Source organism: Xyrauchen texanus, chromosome 31 (assembly GCF_025860055.1).
Source record: "Xyrauchen texanus isolate HMW12.3.18 chromosome 31, RBS_HiC_50CHRs, whole genome shotgun sequence".
NCBI lineage: Eukaryota > Metazoa > Chordata > Actinopteri > Cypriniformes > Catostomidae > Xyrauchen > Xyrauchen texanus.
In genome coordinates, this window is record NC_068306.1 from 30,743,488 (window position 1) to 30,770,099 (window position 26,612).

At 43.7% G+C, this 26,612-nt stretch overlaps 1 protein-coding gene across 1 annotated transcript in view; it reads right to left on the bottom strand.

Moving 5' to 3' along the window:
• LOC127624737 (mitogen-activated protein kinase kinase kinase kinase 2-like) overlaps positions 1-18,569 on the bottom strand; it is a 38,684-nt gene extending 20,115 nt beyond the window's left edge. Inside the window, exons 1-7 of the mRNA XM_052099592.1 lie at positions 18,451-18,569; positions 16,095-16,152; positions 14,151-14,241; positions 13,963-14,027; positions 13,065-13,120; positions 5,911-5,958; positions 4-46 (exon numbers count right to left, since the gene is read on the bottom strand). Coding sequence (XP_051955552.1) covers positions 4-46; positions 5,911-5,958; positions 13,065-13,120; positions 13,963-14,027; positions 14,151-14,241; positions 16,095-16,152; positions 18,451-18,543 — 454 coding nt within the window. The 5' untranslated portion in view covers positions 18,544-18,569. The remainder of the gene's footprint in view (positions 1-3; positions 47-5,910; positions 5,959-13,064; positions 13,121-13,962; positions 14,028-14,150; positions 14,242-16,094; positions 16,153-18,450) is intronic.
• Positions 18,570-26,612: the final 8,043 nt, after the last annotated feature.

A 26,612-nucleotide genomic window follows, 5' to 3' on the forward strand; every position in this document is an offset into this window, starting at 1 on the left:
GACCTAGTTTGATGTCTCCCCGCTCTGCCACAAGAATGTTGGCACCCTGTGGACATCAAAGAATGACACACCGAGCACATACACACTATCATCGCACACACACTATTGTGCTTTATTCACTTGTACAAACAGCACCAGTTACATCTCTCTTCACAGCTAATGAACTTTATCAATGTATTAATGGAATTATATTAAAAACAAGTAATCATATTAAACATAAACACAAAACATGATGACTGGAACATGATTGAAGGCAATACAGGGTTCCCACGCTTTGTGACCTATGAATTTTAATGATTTGTTCCACAAACTTCTCAGTTGTTTGCAATTAGTGTATAAAGAAAAAAAAACGAATAAACAATTAACTAATAATTTGTTCATTTCATTTCATTCACTTGAATTGTGAACCAGTTCCACTGATTCATTGAAAAGAACTGACTCAACAGAATGATTCAATCACAAATTACACATCACTACAGGTTGCATGCAAGTTGTACTTTACACAAGAACAATATTTAGCCTGCATATATTTTATTGACTTCATATTCAATATTTTAAAGAGAATAACTAGAAAAAGATACTCATTAGAGTAAATTAAATTAACATTTTAATCTTGTAAACACCCCCATTTAAAATTTTCTGAAATTCCTACTTTTCCATGATTGTGGGAACCCTGGCAATAGTGATTTAGTGATGTAACTATTTGTGTCACGGTATTTAATCCTATGTCTCTTCCTTGTCTCGTGCCTTGTTCTTAGTGTGTGTTGTGTGGGTGCGTGAATGTGTGGGCGTGTTGTTTGTACCATGATTAGCGCTCTGCCGCAATCACTCCTCTCACCAGCTGTTACTCATTCCCATTCCCTTTAAATTCTCACCACTCTCTCATCTCCTTGTCAGATCGTTGTTTGTGATGTCCGGTGTTGTTCGCTCTTCAGAGTTCCAGTCCAGTTCTCTCGTTGTCCCTGTTTCGTGTCCTGTTTGCTGTTACCCGGATTCGCCGTGTCTGTTCAACACTTCTCTTCACTCTTCTCACCACGCATCATCTGACCATTGGAGACTCTGCGCCACTAGACCATCACCCCGACTTTTCCCCTATCTTCTCAATTTGACTGTCAATAAACTAATTGTCAACTTGCAACTTGCTTCCTAGCTTCATTACGTCACAGAACGATCTGACCACAAGATGGAAGCAGCGAGTAACAATTCAGACAGCCTAGAAGAATTCGTGATGAACAGCAGACTTCAGTATGGAGAACCAGGAGAAGAATCTCAATGACACGGCTCAGCTGTCCAGGCTCTAGTGGCGCAGGTGTCCGGACTCACCCAGCAAATTCAACTTCTGCGAGCTCCCACTGCGCCACCCGCACCGCTGATTCCTCAACCACCACCAGCTCCTCCCAGTCGGAGCCCCGCCTACCGGTTCCAGAGCTATATTCAGGTGAACCTAATTTTTGCCGAAGCTTTTCTAACACGATGCTCAATGCATTTTTCTTTACAACCCAGAACATTCTGTGATGAAAGAACCAAGGTCGCTTTTGTCCTGACGCTACTTTCTGGGAGAGCTGCCCTTTGGGGAACGGGCGTGTGGGAGAATCAAGATGAATGCTGCACCTCTTTTCAAGCACTCTCCGCGGAGATGAAGCGAAGTTTCTGACCGTGCTGTCTCCGGTAGAGAGGCAGCCAGAGTGCTGGCCGACTTGGCGCCAGGGGAGAGATCTGTATCAGACTTTTCTATCGAAGTTCGACGCTAGCGCGGAGAGCCAATGGAACGAGGAGGCGAGTGGGACATGTTCCTGCATGGGCTGGCTGATCGCGTCCAAAAGGAGATATACGCCATGGATCTCCCCACCAAGCTAAACGATTTGATCGCCTTGGCGCTTAGAGTGGACGCTAAGGTTATCCAGAATGGAACAGCTGAGTACAAACCAACCGCCCTTGAGAGGATTAGGCGGTCAATGTTCTGGAGGCGGGACGCTGCTCAGCCCCGGCTCTGTGATCCCGAGCCCATGCAGGTGGGTCGAGCCCGCTTTCCGGAGGAGAAGGAAAGGCGGAGATCCCAGGGACTGTGTTTGTACTGTGGTGGTGCTGGACATTTTGCCTACAACTGTCCTTTAAAAGGATCCGCCCGATAGCAAGTATGAGGCTACTATCGGGTGGGATCTCCACGAGAAGACCTCATCCACATCTACCCTCCTTCCGTAAGTCTTCAATGGTCTAATCACCGCCACGACTGTCGAAAGCACTTCTGGATTCTGGGGTCGAAGGAAATTTCATGGACTACACTTTTGCACTCAACCACCAAGTCCCCTCAAGTCTCTCACTCACCGGATCGCTGTTCACGCCTCAATGGCCAGAAACTTCCCACCATTTCCTAGCCACTGAAGACATCACTCTGCCACGCCAGGCAATCACACCGAGACCATCTCCTTCTACATACTGGACACTCCTCTTGCCCCCATCGTCCTTGGTCATCCCTGGCTCACCCATCACAACCCTAAAGTGGACTGGCAGTCTAAGTCTGTGTCAGCGTGGAGCACTCAATGTCATAAGTCTTGTCTTGTTTCTGCCTGTTCGCCTGTTTTTGTCCCTGTTTTTCAGGAAGAGGCGGTGGATTTATCTAACGTGCCCGCGGAGTACCTGGACCTGAAGGAGGTGTTCAGTAAGTCTCGGCGGCTTCTCTCCTCCACATCGTCCCTATGACTGTGCCATAGAGTTATTGCCAGGTACATCTCCGCCTAAGGGCAAGTTATATTCACTCGATTCCAGAGAGGGAGGCTATGGAGAAATATATTTCTGATTCTCTAGCTAATGGATTCATCCGCCCTTCCTCTTCAGCCGGGCGGATTCTTTTTGTGGGGAAGAAGGATGGATCTCTGCGACCTTGCATTGATTACCGGGTTGAACAACATCACGGTAAAGAATACTTATCCTCTACCGCTGATGTCTTCAGCTTTTGAGAGGTTGCAGGAGCATCTATCTTCACTGAAATTGGATTTACGTAATGCTTATCATTTGGTCCGCGATCAGGGAGGGGGATGAATGGAAAACCGCTTTTAACACCCCCAGGGGCACTTTGAATACTTGGTCATGCCGCTCGCTTGTCCAACTCCCCAGCGGTCTTCCAGGCACTCGCCAATGACGTGCTGCGAGACATGGTTGATCAGTTCATATATGTTTACCTGGATGACATATTGATTTTTCTTCTTCTCTCCAGGAACATGTGCAGCACGTCCCGCTAGTGCTTCAGAGATTGCTAGAGAATGGGCTTTTTGTCAAGGCGGAGAAATGCTTTTCATGCACAGTCTGTTCCTTTCTTAGGGTACATCGTGTCGGTTGAGGGAATGCGCATGGATCCTGAGAAGATCAAGGCTGTGGTAGATTGGCCAAGTCCAGAGTCTCGTAAGGCCCTACTGAGATTCCTGGGGTTCGCCAATTTCTACCGGGCGCTTCATTCGCAATTTCAGTCAACTAGCCACACCTCTGACCGCCCTGACCTCCCCAGAACAACGCTCAGGTGGTCAGACGCAGCTGAGGCTGCGCTTGCCAAACTGAAAGGTTGCTTTGTTTCAGCCCCCATCCTGATAACCCCTGATCCATCACGCCAGTTCGTGGTGGAGGTCGATGCATCAGAGGTGGGGGTAGGCGTAGTGCTATCCCAGCGTTCTCCTTCAGACGACAAGATACACCCTTGCGCTGCTTTTTTCTCATCGCTTGTCCTCGGCCTAACGTAATTATGACATTGGTAACAGAGAGTTGTTGGCAGTCAAGTTAGCTTTGGAGGAATGGCGCCACTGGTTGGAGGGTTCGGGGTACCTTTTATCGCCTGGACCGATCACAAGAATTTGGAATATATTCGCGACAGCTAAAAGATTAAACTCCAGGCAGGCTCGGTGGGCTCTTTTTTCGGTCGCTTTGATTTTACTCTCGCATCGCCCGGTTCCAAGAACATCAAACCCGATTCTTTATCACGTATTTTTGATCACTCCAACGCTCGCCTACTCCTCGAAAGTGCATTTTACCAGAGACTCTATTCATCTCTACACTCACATGGGAGATCGAATCGAAGGTCAAGACGGCCTTAGAAGGGGTAACGCCTCGCTCGGTGCCCACCGAACCGCTTGTTTGTGCCGGAGGGTTACGGTCCAGCTGCTATTCAGTGGGGACATTGTTCTAATGTGGCTTGTCATCCAGGAGTTAATCGAACTAAGTTTTTAGTCAAGCAACGCATTCTGGTGGCCTTTGATGGTTCGTGACGCTCACAGTTTTGTTTTGGCTTGCTCAGTCTGCGCCACTGGTAAGAGTTCCAATCGACCCCCAGACGGGTTACTTCAACCGCTGCCGGTGCCATCGAGACCCTGGTCCCATATCGCCTAGATTTTATCACCGCCTCCCACCCTCACAGGGACACACGGTAGTTTTAACCGTGGTGGACCGGTTCTCGGCTGCGCCCACTTCATTCCCTTGCCCAAATTACCCTCTGCCAAGGAGACAGCGGTGATTGTCATTGACCACGCCTTTCGCTACATGGCCTCCCGACAGATGTGGTCTCTGACAGAGGACCCCAATTTGTGTCCAAATTTTGGCGAGAATTTTGTAAATTACTGGGAGCTTACTGTTAGTCTGTCCTCAGGGTTTCATCCCCAGAGCAATGGTCAATCTGAGCGAGCCAACCAGGATCTGGAGAGAACGCTACGATGTTTGGTATCCAAGAATCCTTCCTCATGGAGTCAGCAACTGTCTTTTGTTGAGTACGCCCACAACACGCTACCAGTATCATCCACGGGCCTATCTCCGCTTGAGTGTAGTGTAGGTTACCAGCCACCTATTTTTCCTAGTCTGGAATCCGGTCGCTGTCCCTCCGGCCACGCCTGGTCCAGAGGTGTCACCGCGACTTGGACTAGGGCCCGGAGACTCTACTCCAAGTGGGGTCACGCACCAAGGCCAAAGCTGATCGCCACCGGTCTAGGGCCTCCCGTGATACGCCGTTGGTCAAAAAGTGTGGCTTTCTACTAAGAACATTCCTCTACGCTCCGTGATCTAATAAACTTGCACCTAAATTTATTGGCCCGCTCGCTGTCACCAAGATCGTTAGTCCGGTGGCAGTCCGCCTCAACCTTCCTCCAGCTGCACAGGAGAATTCACCCCGTATTTCATGTATCCAAAATAAAACCCGCCTTTTATTCCTCAAGATAACCCGCCGGTTCCGTTCCCCCGCCACTGTAGACGGGAACCTACTTATTCGGTCAACCGTATTCTGGACTCAAGACGGAGGGGACGCGGATTTCAGTACCTGGTGGACTGGGAAGGTTACGGTCCGGAGGAGAGAGGTTGGGTACCGCCAGAGACATTCTGGATCACTCCCTTATCGATGACTACAATCGGCAGGTAGGGAGCCTGGGAACGCCAGGAGGCGCTCCTAGGGGAGGGGTACTGTCACGGTATTTAATCCTATGTCTCTTCCTTGTCTCGTGCCTTGTTCTTAGTGTGTGTTGTGTGGGTGCGTGAATGTGTGGGCGTGTTGTTTGTACCATGATTAGCGCTCTGCCGCAATCACTCCTCTCACCAGCTGTTACTCATTCCCATTCCCTTTAAATTCTCACCACTCTCTCATCTCCTTGTCAGATCGTTGTTTGTGATGTCCGGTGTTGTTCGCTCTTCAGAGTTCCAGTCCAGTTCTCTCGTTGTCCCTGTTTCGTGTCCTGTTTGCTGTTACCCGGATTCGCCGTGTCTGTTCAACACTTCTCTTCACTCTTCTCACCACGCATCATCTGACCATTGGAGACTCTGCGCCACTAGACCATCACCCCGGACTTTTCCCCTATCTTCTCAATTTGACTGTCAATAAACTAATTGTCAACTTGCAACTTGCTTCCTAGCTTCATTACGTCACAATTTGTACATGAAAGTTACTTTTATGTCTCTATGCATTGTTCCTGACTGATGGAGATGATGCAGTCCCTGTAAGCAAACAGAAAAAAACACTGTAAAAACACTACATAAATGGGATTTTCACACTTGAAATTGATAAACAGGGTCATGGTAGTTCCCTTACGACTCAGTACATTTTACATTGCGTCAGGAAGCTGATGTTATGGGGAGTGTCCTTCTATTCAACCTAGTTAAAACCTTTCTACAATAATGACAATTCTAAAACTGGCTATGGTGTTTAACCCCCGCCCTTTTACGCGCCAAGCTGTCCAGTATAAAAACACTATTCCTCAGAATATTCTTTCTTCAAGACAGTGATTCTTCTCTCATCTAGAAGCCTTCTACTACTTCGCCATCAACATACACGAGTCAGCGGGCAGGGTCTTAATGGCTACGAGAAGACTCTTTGCTCCCCTGCAGTGTTCCGGCGAGCATTTACTCCACCTCGCGGCTTGACGCTTCGCTGGTGAAAAGGCCGCTCAAGCATTCTGATTCCCCGCAGCTCTTCGGCAGGAGTTTTGGATCCTTATAAGCTATTGTGATATTGTGTGTAAACTAAAAGAGCCGCTTATTTGTGTCTTTTTAAAAAATATATTCCTTAAGTGTTCCTTATTCAAGGGACATATCCCACCATCAGATCAGCATGAGAGCTGCATTCGCTGTCTGGGCCACACCCATGCAGAGACAGCTCTCTTAGAGACAGACTGCCCTCACTGAGAGGGCATGAGTCTCAAGACGTTTCACTTGCGAATCACCCTCGTTCTGAGGGACGATTTAGCCTCCCACCCTCCTCTTCTTTGATTCCCGAGGGATAACAGGATGAGGCACGACGGGGCCGCAAAGTGGAGCAGGATGATTTTGAGGTGGACCTCATGCAGGCACAAGCCCCGCGAGCCACTCAATCTCCATATACTACGTCTATGGTGAAACATTATGTGCGTGACAAGCTTATGCTTTCTGCAGGAGTGCACAATCTCATAACGTTCGGTGGTTCTGATGCTGGGGATGATGTTATGCCTCTCGCTGCATCTGACGAGTGGACAAAGTAGGACGTTGCCGCCCCTTCCACCAGAGAGGGCTAGAAGCGTGCTTGCGCCCTTTCAAGGTCTTTCGAGTCCTTTCAAGGTCTTGAGTGGCCTCCTCCAGAGGACCCTGAAAAACTTGCATTGATGAATGGTTCTTGAAGTCCGACTGCGTTTGGCAGATCTGCTCTGTGGATAGATTTGCTGAGAGCTATGTCATGACTCAGCAGGCTATGAGACATTTTAGGCCAAAACGGAACAGTACTTCATCACAACTGGCTTACTCCCGCTCTGTCTCAGGCCAGTGCCCGGCTAAAAACCCCATGCCTGCTGCCTCAGCGCCATCAAGGTCGGCAAACAGTGCGCTGAGGGGGAAACCCCTCCCCCCCGTGCAGCAGAAGTGCTCCTGCACAATTCTGTTCCCCTCTTCCCCACTGCTGTTTGTTACAGTACAGCGCTAGTTGCACATGCACAAGAGGCTCACACTTTTTCAATAAAGAGCTTTCCCACATCAAAGCCCACACATTATGCACAACCGCTTCCCAATGGTGAACCACCCTGTTTCAACAGTGTTCTATCTTCCACAGTTCCGTCCAAAGATGCGCCTGGTGTTACGAGCTGAAATACACAATCTTCTCTCAAAGAACACAATAGGATGTGCTGGTGTGGCACGCAGCGATTCACACTCTCCTCACAAAAAATGTGATAGAGACTGCCAGAGACTGCCCAAGACTGCGACACACACATCGGAATTTACTGCATTTATTTGCTCGTTCTGATGAAGGACAGCAGGCTTCGGCCCATTCTAGTTCTGAGACGCTTGAATCGCATACTCATGACATGCCGATTCAAAATGTTAACTCAGAAACAGATCTTATCGCACATCCATCCTCAGGACTGGATGGCGTCAATCAATCTGAAGGACGCATACTTCATGTACTAATTGCACCACACTACAGGTGGCTTTTTAGATTTGTGTACAAGGGAACTGCATATCAATTTAAAGTCCTTCATTTCAGTCTGTCTCTGGCTCCCCGCACCATGTTCACAAAATGTATCCATGCAGTACTCACCCCACTGATAATGAACGATGCACGTTTTTTGAATTACCTCAGCGATTAGTTATTACTAGCTAATCAGAGGCACTACTGAGTGAGCACAGAGACTTGCTGCTTTGCCATAATGAAAATCTGGTCTAATATCAACTGGGCGATTGTCAACTGGGTTAAGATGGGCAAGAAGGAGACGAGAACTGGCTTGACATTATAAATAATAGTTTAAGGATAAATTAAAAAAAAAAACACAAACACATACAGGGCAGCTGCCCATAGTTCTCTCTCGAACTGCCTTCTCCGGTTGCCTTTATCCCTAGCTTGCCTCATCAGGCTGATTGGGGTCTGGCCCTGCATTGCCTCAGCCTGGGGAGCCCCCGGCATGATGTACATCCCCCCCCTTGCCTTCTTGACCTGGGAGGAGACAGGACGTAAAAAAAAAAAAAACAGGCGAGGGAAAGGCCAACACAGAGTGATAGTGAGCCAGAGAGAGAGGAGAGAGAGACAAGAGAAACTCACTCACTGGTTCTCTGATGTGCTGTTGCATGGTCCTCAATCACTCCTACACCATCTCAGGAGGACGATATCTGATCCTCCCCGGGTTGACTGGAGTCAAACCTCCAACCCCCAGTGGACAGAACGCCTGTCCACATTTCTTGCGGCACGTGGGGACACTCCTCCGCCCCAGGCAGAAGCCCTATAGCTCCAGGTGGTCGGGGAGTCGATTCCCTCCTCCCTTCTTGGACGACGGTCTTCCCTCGACCCCTCCGCGTTTCTGGCAGCTGGCAGGGGACTCCTCCGCCCCTAGCCGTCTCTCCAGGCGGTGAAGGAGTCCAGTCCATCCTTGCATCATGGACAGCAGTCGTTTCCCACGTCCGGGCGGTCAGGGTACTCCGTCCCCCGGCGGATCGCAGCCACGCTCCCGGTCGCCTTTATCCCTCGCTCACCTCATCGGGCTGATTGGTGTCCATGTGCGTCATTCCGGCCCGGCCCCGCCCTCCTCCGTGCTATAGGCAAAAAGTATACTTTTCCCCAGCCAGTAAATCTAATTTTTAGGAGTTCGTCTCGACTCCGTGAGCATGCGTGTGCACCACACGAACGAGTGCATACAGATCATTCATTGGTGTCTGTCTCAGATCAAACTGGAAATACATTAACACTCAAGTCACTTCAGAGAATTCTGGGTTTTATGGCAGCAGCATCCAGCGTCATACCATTATGTCTGTTACACATAAGACCTCTCCAGTATTGACTCAAACGATGTTCCACATTGCGCCTGGAACCATTGACAGCAACGGCCTTATACCAATAGGGTGTTTCATTTTCAGAAGTGCAGACCACAGATACATCCAACACAGGTTGGGGCATGGTGTGTGATGAATGGCCTACTTTCGAGACCTTAACAGGTGCGAAACGGGCGTGGCATGTTAACCGCCTGGAGCTACTGGCTGTCTTTCTAGCTCTGAGAGCTTTTCATTACGACATTGTGAATAACCACATTCTGATTGTTTGCACAACACAACAGTAGTGCCATATATATAAGTTGCCAGTCGCCCACGTATGACCAGCGAAACACAAGTATGCGTTTCCCCTGATGCGCCGCCTTTATTCTGACATCAGCAAAGTGGAAACAGTTCTGTTAATTGCCTGGATTTGGCCTCAGTAAAACGGGTTGGTGATTTTTAAGCTTTAAGATTTTTTTATTGTCTGTTGACAATCCATGTATGGAGTTTGGTACGGGTCTTTCAAAAACCACTGTCAAACCCAGAAAAGGTTATGTGCCTAAGGTTCTATCCACACCCTTCCGGGTGCAGGTGGTTTACCTTCAAGCCTTTTTCCCTCCTAATCCTAATTTGAATGAGGAACAGTCCTTGCATTTGTTATGCCTTTGCGAGCGCTACACACATATGTTGAGCGCACCTGCCAATTCAGACTGTCTGAACAGCTCTTTGTGTGTTATGGAGGATGCACAAAAGAATGTCCATCTCCAAGCAAAGACTTTCTCACTGGATCGTTGATGCGATCACCCTGGCTTACGAGTCGCAGTGTGCGAATTGCCCAGTTGGTGTTCAAGTACACTCAACTAAACAGACATCATTATGCAAAATCAACACATAAACTTCTGTGCTAAAAGCAAACGCCATAGGAAAAGCAGAATTTCTGAAGCAACCATCTCATTTTGTGTCGCTTCTATGACACGTTTGTCTCACGTGTCAGCTTGTGTGCTTGACTGGGCTTGAACCACAGTCTTTTGAGTCTACAGTCCAACACTCTATGAGATCAGTTGCTGCGCAAGCTAATCTTGTTGAAATAAGTGTATAAATGTAGGTGTGTCTGTAATACAAGATTTAAAATGTGTCGTTTTCAAATGATGCATTATAGTAAGTGTTTTGATATCATAAAATAACACTGTATGAGTAAAATGTATTAAGTCATAATTAGAAATTGTAGTTGTGATTTGGGTGAAAGTGAACAAAATACACTGTTGTTCTAGGGCCTTCAGTGTTAATTTCACCAGGAAACAGCAGCGAAATGAAGAAAGAGGCACGTAAAAGCCAGTTTGCAAAAATATAATGATGTTCATTCTATGAAACTGGGTTGGAGATTTCACATTGTATATTTCTAGTTACATGGGATAACTTTCATACAGTATTTGCATATGTACAACATTTGCATATTTCTGGTTAATGGCACTGATTGGACCAGAATATAGTAACATGCATCACAACGTGTGTGCTGTCACTGTGCAAAATGTTTTAACTGTTTCCCCTTAGAGGCTGAAAATGAACATTGCGTGTTAATGTTTCTGTGACTATATAAAATGCATGCATATTTAATAAGGCAAACATTTCGCTTTTGTTTCTACATTGTATACCTTTCTCACAGCAATTTAGGGTTGGCATAACAAAATGCTTTATAAAATTATATTCAACCCAAGGTTAAAAGCTAACCATTGTGTCAAAATTACAATTGGGGTTAAATAGGGTTTAATGTGGCCTTAACGAAGAGTTAAAATCTCACCCTCGTGTCATGCCAAACAAATCTTCTTCCATGGAACAAAAAATGTGAAATTTTAAGACTGTGCTAATCTTTTTTTCATGCACATTTAATGGGGACTGGAACTTTCAAGCTTCAAAAAGGACATAAAATCACAATAGTAGTATCATTAAAGTAGTCCATACTTCTTGTGTGATATTTTCCAAGTCTTCTGAAAACATATAATTAATTTGGGCACACCCATACAATATATTTGAAACAACGACCAATATTTAAGTCACATTCACTAATTTTTGGAGGGCTTCAAGGCAGAAATGTGAAGCTGATGATTTTATAAAAGCACTTACATTATTTCTTCTGTTAAAACTTGTGTTTTATTTGAGCTGTAAAGTTCTTTAAATCAATTTTTTGATTTTTATGGTTGAGTCCTGTTGGTGTTTATTTTGTGCAAATTATAATCTCACTCCTCGTTATCCAGCCTATTACAAGACTATTTGCCAAATAAATCAATAAATGAACATGAAACATTGATTTTGATTTGAGTTGAAATGATTAATTTAACTGAATTGAATTATTTACTTGTATTATTTTATTATTATATTTACTTGTAGAGATCTCACAGTAATCCGAGAAGCATTGGGATCAAAAGAAAAAAATGACTAGACTAAAAAAAAAAAAATAGTTAAAGATAAACAAATAAAATAAATTGCAGCCTTTATCCACCTTATTCTGCTCTAAACAATGCGCGCTGCCATGACGACGACGCCGGTTGTCAACTTCCGGTTCGTAGCGATCGACCAATAAGTTACTAGCAGCGAGAGAATGAGTTCAGGTTCCACATGTGCTGTTGTTGGTTGTTTTAACAATTCAAAGAAGATAAAAAACTTTGTAGAAACTGAGTGCTTCGATCATATGATTAGAAGGAGAGAATGCCCGTGTCCGGATCCGTAACAGCTACATTCAATGCCAGAGAGTAGACGTTTAGAGTGGTTAGCTGCGTTAGCTACCTCCGGTTGTTTACATTTTACGAGCTCTACCGGCCTGCTACAAAAATATTTATGTTATCTGTGGGCAGCCTAACCTATATTTTTATGAATAATATGCCCATTATGAGTAAATGTGTTTACATTTTTACGAGCTCCACCGGCCTGACATATTCGTGTTATCTGTGGGCAGTCTAACCTACAGTTTTTTTTTAGACAATATGCCATTTATGAGTAAATACGTTAAAAACATGGCCATTAATGGTTTATGCCTTTGTCCATTAAATGTTACTGTACATTTAATGCTATGAGTGCTATCGTAATGTGGGCCAGGTAGTTGTTAGCCTGAGCGAGGAAGAGCTTTCATCACCATTTATCATAAGCTTTTACTGTAATGTTGTCAGTGTGAGAAACATGGACAGAGGTTTAACATGTAGCCTATGCTCTTTGATCTGCACGATCTCCCTAATCCAGCAATACATGAACATCCGACAGTCTCTATCACCCCCGACTGCTGCAGCATAACCCAAGCAATAAGCTTAGGCTGGTTAGCACTTTGATTCCTGTCTACCTCTGCATTCAAAAATACATAGTCTCCGTGCGTCAGCAAAGAAATGCGCCCGACTTTATTACTAAAGAAGTAATTGAAGGCATCTGTGCTTTTGTAATTTCGCATCTCCTCACGATCTACACCCTCCGAAAAAATTACATAATTAATAATGTCAATATGGCTAACTCCTGGCCATAGCTTCATGTCATCCACCCAACCTGTCAATTTTGAGGGATGTGGCACTCTGATACGGTCGCCTTCACGATCTTTTGTGATTTCATCAGCGGTGTGTAGCCACCTACTACTTCCCATCTTGACAGAACAATTATCTTATACTTTAATAACTACAATCTATCACCGTAGCCTTTACGCGAGTGCTAGCATTCTATGTAAACAAACACTTCAACCGGAAGTAGAAAACCGTTTAGTCAGTTGAACCCGCTATGAATCATGGGAAATAGAACGGGCGAAGAATAAGGTGAATATAAGACTTTGTGTAAGGATGTAAAGATAACTGTGCATGTGTCCTCACCTGAAGTGTCTCTCTGCACACATAGGCTATCTGTCTCTCTTTTAGAGGACCAGTGACTGCGGAAAAACAATGACCTCATTCAGAGCATCAAAATTCCATATGAACATTAATCCTATTTTAGGCAATATTAATAACCACAGAAAGCACAGCAAACAGCTTGACAGGAATACAGAAATAACTTATAGGAAGGTCTGGTTTTGAAAAGCTTGTTTTTCAATACAATTAATCAGAGAAATAATTGACAGATCGATTATCAAAATAGTCTCAGCCCTAAACTTGACCTCATGGACCATCTATTTAATTAGAATTACATGCATTATTATATGGGGGATAATGTACTGCATAGTGAATTGGTCATTTTATCAAAATATACACTGACAGTGTATGAGAGGCCCTTTAAAGATGATGATTCCCCACTGGTGATGCAATTGCACAGTCCATGGCTGACATTTATTATGACGGTGAGCCTATTGTTGGCGGAAATATGTGATTGGGCTCGGTGCGTTGAGTTTATAGGCACTGAACAGCTGCGCTGTGCTTTCAGTCAGAGCGATCTCGCCTGATTCAGTGGCAAATATTGAGAGATTTCAAGACTTTTAACCATATGACTGTCATTATGTTCTCTGATGTGTTGAGTCATCATATACATATATACATGTTCATCCATATGACAGAACATAAAGAGACTCAGGACAAAGAGAGCTAAACAAATATTCAGCATTGTATTGAAGATCATTCTAGCCATGGAAATAATATCAAGTACTACTGTACATGTGCTTTTGTTAGCATTCCTCATTTGTAGATAACTTTGGATAAAAGTATCTGCTAAATAAATTAATTAAATGCTAAATTGAATTGGCTAAATAAGGTCATGTAGTGAAGAGACACAGAACTGTACCATGATAAATGTCCTGCAATGATCCTCCTCCACAGAATTCCATGCAGATCCATAACTTGTTATTTCTGTCGATTATGGAGAAGCTTAATGGTTTGATTCACTTCGGCATGCTACTATTTTATATTTTAAATTCATCACTATTGTTTTGTTTTTTTTATTTGCAACTTGAAGGATGTTAATGAGCTAACCTGAAGTAGCTGCCGAAATAGGCGACAATGTTTCTATGAGTGCAGTCCTTCATCATGGTTATCTCATGTTGAATGCTTGATATATCATCACCTGATGGAGAAAGAGACAGAGCATACATGTGCAACTGAGACTCCTTTATTTACATTTTCAGTTATGTAGCCTGGCAGAATACTGTACGTGAAAATGTGTTGATGCAAATGTATTTTGGAGGCCCAACACAGAAGGCAGTAAAGAACCTGTGTAACAGAGCTTTACACTAGATCGATATACCAGCCAGTTTGACTAATTGGATCATATGTGCCAATTTTGAGATTTAGCCAAGAACCTCACGTGTTGACTGGACTTTTCTGTTTTCACATTTCTTTGAGGGAATTTTGGAGTAAAATGAAAATGTTTATTTAATTTGATACATTTTACCAATAATCTTTTGGCAAAACATAATTTAATTTTAAGAGTCTTTGACTAACAAGGGTGTCTGAGATGATAACAATTTGATAATTAAAAAAAATAAAACACACTCAACGCATGTACGCACGCGCGCAAGCATGCTCACACACACACACACACACACACACACACACACACACACACACACACACACACACACACACACACACACACATGTTGTGTTTCCATGTTTTATGGGGACTTTCCATAGACATAATGGATTTTATACTGTACAAACTTTATTCTATCCCCTAAACCTAACCCTACCCCTAAACCTAACCCTCACAGAAAACTTTCTGCATTTTTACCTTTTCAAAAAACATAATTTAGTGTGATTTATAAGCTGTTTTCCTCATGGGGACCAACAAAATGTCCCCACAAGGTCAAAAATTTCGGGTTTTACTATCCTTATGGGGACATTTGGTCCCCACAAAGTGATAAATACACGCTCACACACACACACACACACACACACACACACACACACACACACACACACACACACACACACACACACATGTTGTGTTTCCATGTTTTATGGGGACTTTCCATAGACATAATGGATTTTATACTGTACAAACTTTATTCTATCCCCTAAACCTAAACCTAACCCTACCCCTAAACCTAACCCTCACAGAAAACGTTCTGCATTTTTACATTTTCAAAAAACATAATTTAGTGTGATTTATAAGCTGTTTTCCTCATGGGGACCAACAAAATGTCCCCACAAGGTCAAAAATTTCGGGTTTTACTATCCTTATGGGGACGTTTGGTCCCCACAAAGTGATAAATACACGCTCACACACACACACACACACACACACACACACACAAAAAATGATTAACCATCAGTGGTGTAACCATTAATTAAAAGACTTTCCTTGCAAAGTTAAACTTTTTATATATATATCATGCATTTTTGGGTACCTAATATCAAAAAGTTTACTCTTAGGGTTACTCAATTTGACCTGAACAAAATGTGTTAAAACAACACACCCATCATGAGCGTCTAAAGGGGTCTTCTTTCTTTTATTTATTTTTGTCACATGGGGGAACAGCCATTGTGGCTGTGAGTACAGGAAGGGACAGGGGAACGATCTCTAGTCGTAGGTATGGGCAGTGACTGGGGAACGGCCTCCTGGGCTGTGACTGGTGATAGCTTCCGTGGTCATGAACACAGGGGACAACCTATTTCACAAATCACTATACACAAATATACTACGGTTGTCGATTTAATGCATTAATTCACTGTGATTAATTATATATAAAAAATAACATGTTAAAAAACTAACGCAATACATTTTTGTTCATGTCCCTGCCAGGACTGTAATAAAGCATGTTCCTACCATCGGAGCGATTCAAGTTTGAAATACAACCTGTTTTCTCCAGGGGTCAGAAAGTGAATATTTTAAACAATTGACAGCCCTAAAATATACACATCAGTACAATTCAAATAGGCAAAGCACAAAATGAAAACAATATTGTTAATGACTTACCAGGGTCCAGTTTGACTATTTTGATAGCTGTGATGACTGAAGTCTTAATGCTATGGGCCTTTAAACAAGAGAACAAAAAAAGTGGATAGCATAAGCAATGCCTGTTGAAGTGTTTCCCCCCATGTTTTTCGTTCATGTGCTTCTTCAGAGATGTAATCAAGCTAACCTGGGATAGCTGCCCATATAAACAACGTTTCTATGAATGCAGTCCTTCATCAAGGCAATCTCATGTTGAAAATGTGGAACATAAGAAATGCACTGCACTTTCAAGCTTTTTGCCCTTGTTTTTCAATTTGTATGATGTCATCATTCTCTGTAATAACTAACGTTCCTTCTGGATGTTTTACTAGATTTCTAGAATAAAACAACAATGGTGAGGTGTTTTTTTTTGTTTGTTGTTTTTTGCTTCAAGTTTTGTCTCTGTGGTTGTCAAACAATGCACGACCAGTAAGAAATTATCCGTGATAAAAATACACGCTACTTCTTTGAGGTTTGACTGTTTCAGAAGGAAATGTGATCGTCTCATCTACACGTGTTCTGCGTAATGATATAATGTAATTTCTTACAAAAAGGACTATTCCCTTAAAAAAACAAACAAACAAAAAAAAAAACATAACCATTCTACGTTGAAAGTAAAGCTTTACATTTTACGAGGTAGCCTACGCTATGTGCCATTGTGGTCTATGCAAGTCACCAAGAAAAATTAAGCCGTTAATTGTAACCATGGTAACCAGCAGCCAATAGTGAATTGGCAGGTAGGCTACTGGAAAGGTGAAGCGGCAGTGACATGAAAAAAGTAGCAGCGCTCATTTCCTGTTTTCTTTCCTGCTGTATCAAATCACATCCTGCATTGTGTCTTTCTCCATTATCTAGGCCAATGATTAATGTTTGTTCAGGCAGCGTGGCAGAAATGGACAGTCCACCCATTTAGGGCACCAAGGTAGGTTTGCACCAGCAAATTCAAGTAAATTATCACGTAAGTTAGGACGTAAAGTTCCCACTAGGCTTAGTAACTACAAGTTAGTTTGTAACTAAGTCAGTAGGCCTACTTAATTTATTTGCGCTACCTGTTCTTAAGGCAATACTTAACTAGTAGGTCGTAAGCTCCCCGTAAAGTAGGCTAATGCGTAGTCTCATAATATGACGTTTACCTGTATTTATCCAATAAACAGCCTTCAAATTTATACACAGAAGTGTTGAAAATCCATGAACTTCAATTTGGTCTTGTTACAGTTGATTTTCAAACCTTGTTTGTTCACGTAACTGTCAGCTGTAATAAATTAAATCCCCATTAAAATACGACACGTAATAAAAGCAGATTTAATAAATAGTATATTGTCCTATGTAAATAAAAATATTATGGAAGCTGTGCCTAAAATAAATGACAATAAATACTAAATACTAATACAACAGGCTGGACAACATATTTTGAATGTGTAAGAAACTTAACACCGGGCGATGCATGCATAAAAACTGCACAGTTAGGACGGTTTCATGTTAAAGAGACGCTAAAGTACATCTCTCTCTCTCTCTCTCTCTCTCTCTCTCTCTCTCTCTCTCTCTCTCTCTCTCTCTCTCTCTCTCTCTCTCTCTCTCTCTCTCTCGTAAATGTCAACATCATATGTTGAAATGATTGATGCCTGTCACGCAAAACATGAGCTCATTGTTGTCATAAAATTTCAGTCTGCTTTTTTATTCCGTAAATATTTCGTTTATACGTAGGGTTACGACTTACCTAAGTTTAATGGTGCGTAAATTGTGACTTAATGCCCATTTACGCCACAACTAGGCTAAGTTCTAACTAACGCACAGCTGGTGCAACCATTATGCCATTATGATCGGTTCAATTCATAGAAAGGGACAAATACAGTAAAGAGATAGACATGCAGTGTTGAACATATAGGCCTGATGCATGAAGTATTGTGATTCTAAGGGTGGGAATTGCAGTCCAATGAGCCACATGGGCGTTACAGAACATCAAAACCATTGAGGTGTGAAAACTGAAGTCATACTGCAGTACATTGTTCAGAGAGTTTGTACACAATAATAGTAAGCATAACTTAAACTGTTGCCAATTCATGATGCAAACTAAGAATAACAACAGTTCAGACTCATTCGGAAAGTTTCAACATATTAATTTTATTTGTGATTTGTATCAGTATAACCGCAGTATCATATTATGGGGGAAACTATATGGTCAATTATAGTAAGGGATTACATCATTGATACAGACAGATCTTCAGCATCAAATACAAAGCCATTCTTGGGGACAGTTTTTCAATTAATTAATTGAGTGATTGTATGGAAATTACGCATGGAAATCATTTCCGAAGATGCGTTTGTTCCGTTGACTTACCTTGAACACATCTCCATATGTCCCGCTGCCGATGCGTTGTATCAGTTCATAGTCATCGAGCGGATCCGTGCGCGACACGCCGATAGTGTCCATGGCAGAGCAATATTAATCTGTTTTCTCACGGTCCAGAATCAACTGCGACTCATACTCATGTCACTCACCACTTCCTCAACATCCGCGTAACAAGTGCACTACACTGAACATGGCAGGGATGACAGCAACGCATCTCTGTACGCAGAAGAATGGGGCGTTCACAGAGGACGCGCCATGTGTTCAAAAACACTTTCTTAAAACTTGACACGCATGGGGTGAGACGCAACAGCCAAAGAACAAACTGCAAATATAAAGGTTGAAATTATATTCAGAGACTGGAAAGCTATATATCGTGATTTTAGTTTAATTTCATATCTGGGTCTAGGCTTGCTAGTCAGTGACACCCCTCATTTAAACCTTATAGCCTACCTCAGGACTTTAGTGACCCGGGACCTCATCCATTTCGTTTATTTATGCCCACACCTTTTATCCTCAACTTATGAATAGGCCTAGTGTAAAAAATAAATAAATGGCAAATAATTACCAAAAGTGTAGGTTCCTTCTTCAATTAAAGACTTTCATCAATTACATTTTTTATGAATATTTAAAATCTATACAAGTTTATCACAGGGTATCTATATCTTTGTTTATTACAAGACAAATAAGTATATTCTTCCAAATGACTAGTACATCAAGTTGATTCTCAGTGACAATGGTGAATTACCAGTATCATATGCATGTACACATGTTATTTATTCTTCAAGGTGGAATTAAAAATTAAATATTGCTATTTGATGAAAAAGTAACATGGAAGTAAACTATAGCAAGTACAACTGTATGATTTTGGATCTATCTGTCTGTCTGTCTGTCTGTCTGTCTGTCTGTCTGTTCATCTGTCTATCTAGCTATCTGTCTGTCCGTCCATCTGTCTATCTAGATATCTGTCTGTCTGTCTATCATCTCTCTATCTGTCTGTCTGTCTGTCTGTCAATTCAATTTAATTCAAAGTGGCTTTATTGGCATGATTGTAAACAATACAATATTGCCAAAGCAGATGTTGTGTAAAAACAGAACTACATCTTAATCTATAATTACATTTAATTGAACAATTTAACAAATATAAAAATAAATAATAAAAATAAATACAAAAACAAGATGAGAACTGCTGTAGACCACAGTGTTTAAATAACTGAGGACCACTTACACATAAATGAATATAAACACATAAACTGAGGGTCACTGTGGTGAACATTAGGGTGACACACTAGGGTAAAACATAAAACATATTTACCCACTGTCTCTCAGGCTGTGACACGTTAAAATGTATCTTGCAGCCAGTGCTGCTGTGTGTCCCTCTCCTAGAATTATATAACATTTTTCTTGTTCTGTCATGGTTATAAATTTGTCTATGCTGTTTGTAAATGTATCTATATAAATGTCCCTTGTATCTTTACATTTTGGGCAGTGAAGGAGAAAGTGCACCTCTGTCTCGACCTCACCTGTCATACAGTGAGCACACACCCTTTCTTCTCTGGGTAACTGTGTCTGTTTTTGGTGTCTGCCTTTCTCGATGGCGAGACTGTGCTCACTGAGCCTGTACTTTCTCAGGATCTGTCTCTGCTTTGTATCTCTGACAGTCAGGAGATACTCTTCCAATTCATACTTTGATTTTAGTGTTCGGTAGAATTGTAATTTGCTTTGTGTTTTAGTTTCTTGATTCCAATGTTCCAGATAGGTAATTTTAGATTATTTGATGATCTGATTTATTCTGATGTTTTGTTGTAAAGCAGTGCTGGTCTGAGGCTGGTTAGTGTTAGTAGTGTTAACCGGGTTAGTGAGTCTCAGAACCAGCTGACTGATGGGACTTTTTTCAGGGTTCAGTTCTTGGGTTTGTAGCGGTTTAAAATGTAGCGATTCTGTGGTACTTGATTTTAAATGCATCCAAAAATGTAGAGATCTTTTTGAATGTTAATAATCAATGGGAATCGTCCTGATGCTGCCCTACATGCATTACTGGGTGTTTTCCTTTGTAATTTCAAATTTCAAAAAGAATTCTGTGTGTAGGGCTTCTGTTGGATATTTGTCCCATCTAGTGTAGTTCTGATCACTGAGTGGACCCCATACCTCACTTCCATGCAGCGCTATGGGCTGTATGACACTATCAAAGATCTTGTACCAGATTGGAATTGGTAATTCAATATTGTAGAACTTTTTCTTAATAGAGTATAGAGCTCTTCAAGCTTTTACTTTTAAGTGCATTCACAGCCTTACTAAAGCTCCCTGATGCAGTGATAATCAGGCCAAGACAAGTATACTGCATCGTGTGCTCTAGGACGGTGCTGCCTAGAGAGAACTGGTATCTGTGTTCCTGATATCTGGGCTTTTTCTGAAAGGCCATAATGTTTGTCTTCTTCAGGTTTACTGCCAGGGCCCAGTTCTGGCAGTAGTTCTCCAGCAGGTCCAGATGTTGCTGTAGTTCCTGTGGGGTGGGTGACAGCAGCACCAGGTCATCTGCATAAAGCAAAAACTTGATGTCTTTGTCTTGCAGAGTGAGTCCAGGGGCTGTAGACTGTTCCAACTGCACCGCTTATTCATTAATGTAAATGTTGAACAGTGTTGGACTCAGACTACAGCTCTGCCGCATTCCTCTCTTCTGGGTGAAGAAATCTGTTTGTTTGTTGCCAATTCTTATTGCACATTTGTTGTCCGAATACATACATTTTATGATGTCATAAACTTTACCCCCTACACCACTTTGTAATATAGTCCGTCATGCCTAATAGAATCAAATGCTTTTTGAAATCAACAAAGCATGCAAATATTTTCCCTTTTTTTGTCTGGTTTACGTGTTTATTGATTAGAGTGTGTAGGGTGTAAATGTGGTCCGTAGTTCTATAATTTGGAAGGAAGCCAATCTGACTCTTGCTTAGGACAATGTGTTTGTTAAGGAAGTTTACAATTCTATTATTTAAAATACTACTACATAACTTCCCCAGATTACTGCTCACACAAATGCCTCTGAAATTATTCGGGTCTAATTTGTCCATTGTGGGCCTCGGTACCAGCATGAAATGTGGGGCACGTGTGGGCCCCACACTATGGGGCCCAGGTGGGGTACCAGTGGGCCAGCCCAAAAGTGTGGGATGAGTGTGGACTGCCAACACTAAGCAGAGTGGGCATGAAACATGCCCACAGTATGCCCACACTTTGGGATGGGTCTGCGCTGTCCCACTGCAGGTCCCACAGGGTCAGTCTTTCTGTGACAAGGCAGGTGAAAAATGAGGATCCAAACGCAGCTTTATTTACAAATGAATAAACAAACTAACTCAGAATATAATGAAAACAAAACACAGGGAACCAGGCACAGAGCATCCAACAATACATGCAAAGACTGACCAACTAACCAAGGGAAACAAGGGCTAAATACACAAAGGAAAACACAGAACACCTGGGGAAACAATCAGGGAGAATCAATCATGAAATAAAACTACAAAGGACTACAAAACTAACACAGGAACCGGGAACTAAACAAGAATTTCAACATAAAAGTCTAGACAAAGACAGGGAATATATGACAGAAGCGGATGATTTCATTTCACATCAGGTCTCACATGCATCTCCCTTTCACTCGCGGAGTGTGCAGAACAATGTCCTGACAAGCAAAATATGGTATGTTATTCATGCTTCATTCTTCATTATTATTAGGCCCTAATTTAGATATCACTTTCCAGTCATATGTTTTGTTTAGCACATAAAGTGCAGGTTAACAAAGATTTCAAAACCGAAATCAGGGACGATTTTATTTTCTGTCAAAATGACGGAAAGCATTTTTAATTATCTGTCAGTGTTTTTAAAATTCATTAAATGACAGACACTTTTCAGTTAATGCAACCTCTGGTTATAAAATGTTGGCTAACTTTTAGTATATAGTAGTACCGTAATAGTTTTTGTCAAAACTAAACAAATGTCAGCTGAAAAAAGGTCTAGCCTGGTTGAGCCACAGCCAAAAATATTCTGTAATTTGGCCTAACAATAAATTGTTCGCCTTCTAAGGTCTTATCGCACATGTACATTACATACTGTACCTATGACTGCTCTGCAGACCAGCATATCCCCAAAGGCCAACTTCTGGCCAGAGCCACACTAGCACAATTGTTGAGCAAGCGGGGTGGTTAGCATGTGCACGAGAGAGAGCGCACGAGAGAGAGCGCGAGAGAGAGAGAGAGAGAGAGAGAGAGAGAGAGAGAGAGAGAGCATAATCAGGCAAAGGGAGAAAACATAATCTTTTGGAAAAACAGTGATACAAGAAAGATTAAAACCAATGCTTACGAGTAATTGTCTGCTAGCCTTCCTGATGAGTCGAGTGTGGAGAAGAGGCTGGTGGAGCTGGTGGGACTGGTGGAGATGATGGAAATGGTGGCATCGGTACAGAGCTCTTCCGAGGGATGATAATGTTTTCTTCTTCAGAAGACTGGAACTCTGGGTATAAATAAAATGTTACAAACAAAATTTCACAATAATGAAATATCTTAACATGTATGTTAGTGATTGTAAAAGAGTATGTAAACACAATATTAATTCGTTTTAGACAGAAAGATAATGAGGTACTTTCATTTTACACTACCTCTACCTCTAACATTTACTTCTTCTATCATTATAGTTTTAAATAATCAATGCTAAAACAAAGAAACTCACTGCCTTTTTCGATGATACTTCCCCAGCCTGCTGTCACTTTCAGACAGGAGAAAAGAAGAAATCTAATTTTTTGCTTTCTTCCTGGCTTTGCCATAATTCGCTATAGAAGAAAAATATGCACGGTTTCAGGGTTGTTTTCATTGGCACAACTATGATGAGCTGAACTTTTGCTATCACGTTTTTACAAATGATCAGGAGCCTCTATTGTGTGTTAAACAAAAACAAGGACTCTGTTTTATACAGGCTTTGCCTTCTATCGAGCTACAGGTTAATCCCATACTGCTCCACCTCTGTACCCAGACACAATTTTACACACCTATTGCCCAATCAGGTAAGAGCATGCCCATACCTAATTTAAGTTATGGTAGGGGTACAAACATTGCTTGCAAGAAATGGCACTGGCACTACTTCTACACTCAGTGCCACTCAGATTATCTAAACGACTTACGTGTTTTGTAGAGTGAGCGCACTTTGTATTTTTCCAATCAGCTGGTTCCCCTTCTGGAAGTTGTGTCGATTTTAGTGACACAAGGGGTCTTTCTTGAGAGCCTTGCATACCTCTGAACTTGAGAACAGGCCAATATGAAATTGGCAGACAGAATTTGCATGTCCCACCCCCGGACATATGGGTATAAATGGAAGCGGGTGTGCGTCTGTCAGTCCGATTTTTTCTTCGGAGCCGAGTGGTTGTGTGATCAGCGAGCTGTGTTCACGAATGCTTCACCCACCTCTGCAAGAGAGCTTCGGTTGGATATGAGGGGGGGAGCTTCGACAGCGCTTCTCTCAGAAAAGAGAGTGATTTCTCTAAAAGAGTATATTTTCTGTAAAAGAGTTTTTTCTGGTAAAAGAGCAACATACACAAGCGAGCGTTGAACGTCCTTTTCAGGTCGCGTCTTTTTAAAGATGCCCTTCTGCCGCTGTGAATTTCCTGGATGTGGTAGATATCTCTCCAGATCCGCAAGTCATAGACACTGCCTCGTGTGCCTGGATCACGATCGCACTGAGGCAGCATTTGTGGATGGTTCATGTTCTTATTGAGAGAACATGACCATGGCAATGTAGCAGTCAAGGCTTTTGTTCTTAAAGACGAACGCAACTCCAGCCGCCTTAGCGTCCCTCCTTCCCACGGGATTGAGGACGACCCGGCTGGTGATGGAGGCGATTTGGAGATGGCAGCGGGCTCTGTATCGCCGGGCGCAGCCCCACGAACCTGGCATACCAGTTTGCCTCCTCCCTAGAGCCAGGTCTGGATGATGACATCGCCGCTGCATTGGAGAGCGCTCAGGCGTCTGACGCTGAAGATTGGACTTGGCTGCCGCCCTCGGGCCAGCCCACCCAGTCTGAGTCTGAAGCGCAGATGGCCGTCATTCTTTCCTGGGCCGCTGTGAGCATTGGGCTGGACTGGAACCTTCCGTCTTCCCCCCACTTGGCTTGACGATTGGTACCTCGGCTCAGGGCGCCACCCCCAGCCTCCCGGTATCTTTCTTCCAGGAAGTACATGACGAGCTGATGATTTCGTGGAGGGCACCTTTTACTGCCCGTAACTGACCTCCTCGCTCGTCCACTCTCACTACCCTGGACGGTGGGGTGGTCCACGGATACACGGAGGTCCCTCAGGTGGACAGGGCAGTCGCCGCCACCTGGCAGATCCGCCTGGTACTCCCTCCAAGGCCTGTAAGACCATGTCGTCACTGACTGCGAAAGCCTACAGCACCACTGGACAGGCCTCCTCCGCCTTGCACGCCATGGCTCTCCTGCAAGTACACCAAGCCAAGGCACTTAAAGATCTACACCTGGGTAGTCCTGATCCCGACGTGCTGCAGGAACTGCGCTCTGCCACCGACCTCACTCTCAAAGCTACGAAGGTCACAGGTGGGTGGGCAATGGACACCCTCGTGGTCCAGGAATGCCATCTGTGGCTGAACTTGGTCGAGATGCATGACGTTGACAAGGCACGCTTTCTCAACGCCCCTGTCTCCCAGCTCGGCCTCTTCGGCGACACCGTCGATGAATTCGCCCAGCAGTTTTTGGCAGTGAAGAGGCGGAGGCCATCTCTCACATCATGCCATGCTGCCACAGCGCAGGCCGCCCTCTTTCTGCCCGCCGAGGGAAACAGGCAGCTCCGCATATGCCCCCCATCTCCAGGACCTCTTCTAGGGCCCGTGAAGCCCCTAAAAGCCAGGTGCACGAAGGTAAGTTCTTTGAGTCTTTTCTCAGCACCCAAGCCTCGGGACACGCTTTTGCCTCATGACACATTATTACCTGCTCCCCCCCGCCATGAAGCCCCACCCGGCACGTCCAAAATGACCGTCCCATTAGTGCCCCTCACACGGAGTTTAGAAGCATGGCTTGCGCTACCCAGCCCATCGCGTTTGCTGGCCAGGACCGTCCGACTCGGCTTCAGTTCGCCAGGCTCCCGCCTCGTTTCAGCGGTATTCACTCCACGTCAATGGGCAGTGAAAACGGCAGCACCTTACGAGCAAAAATTGCTACTCAAGGACGCGATAGAGCCTGTCCCTCCAGCTGAGATGAAGCAGGGTTTCTACAGCCCTTACTTCATCGTATCCAAAAAAGTGGGTTGCGGCCAATCTTGGACTTGCGAGTTCTCAACCGGACTTTACACAGACTGCTGTTCTAAATGCTCACGCAAAAGCAAATTTTAACCTGCGTTCGGCATCAAGATTGTTTCACGGCGGTAGACCTAAAGGACACATACTTCCACGTCTCCATTCTACCTCGATACAGACACTTTCTGCAGTTCGCGTTCGACTGCCAGGCGTATCAGTACAAGGTCCTCTCCTTCGGCCTGTCCCTGTACCCTCGCGTCGCAGAGGCAGCCCTTGTACCCCTACAGGAAGTGGGCATCCGCATACTCAGTTACTTCGATGACTGGCTCATCCTAGCACACTCTTGAGGGTTATTATGCGCCCACAGGGACCAGGTGCTCACACACTTCAGCCATTTGGGGCTTCAGGTCAACTGGGAAAAGAGCAAGCTCTCTCCGGTTCAGAGCATCTCTTTTCTCAGCTTGGAGTTAGATTCAGTCTCAATGTCAGCGTGCCTCACAACCGAGCACGCGCAGTCAGTGCTCAGGTGCCTCGCTCGATTAAAGCCAGGAACAGTGGTTCCTCTCAAACAGTTCCAGAGGCTCCTGGGGCATATGGCATACTCGGCCGCGGTCGCTTTGCTCGGGTTGATGCATATGTGACCACTTCAGCACTGGCTTCAGACTTCAGTCTCGAGATGGGCATGGCGCCACGGCACATACCGTGTGCTAATCACCCCTTCCTGCCATCAGACTTTCAACTCTTGGACAGACCTCTGTTTTCTGCGGAAAACAGAACTTAGTGAAGTGTACATGTTTTTAAAACAAAATAATGTAAAATTAATTCATTAAAACATTGTATATGGTTTGTCTAAGGCATACACTCAGG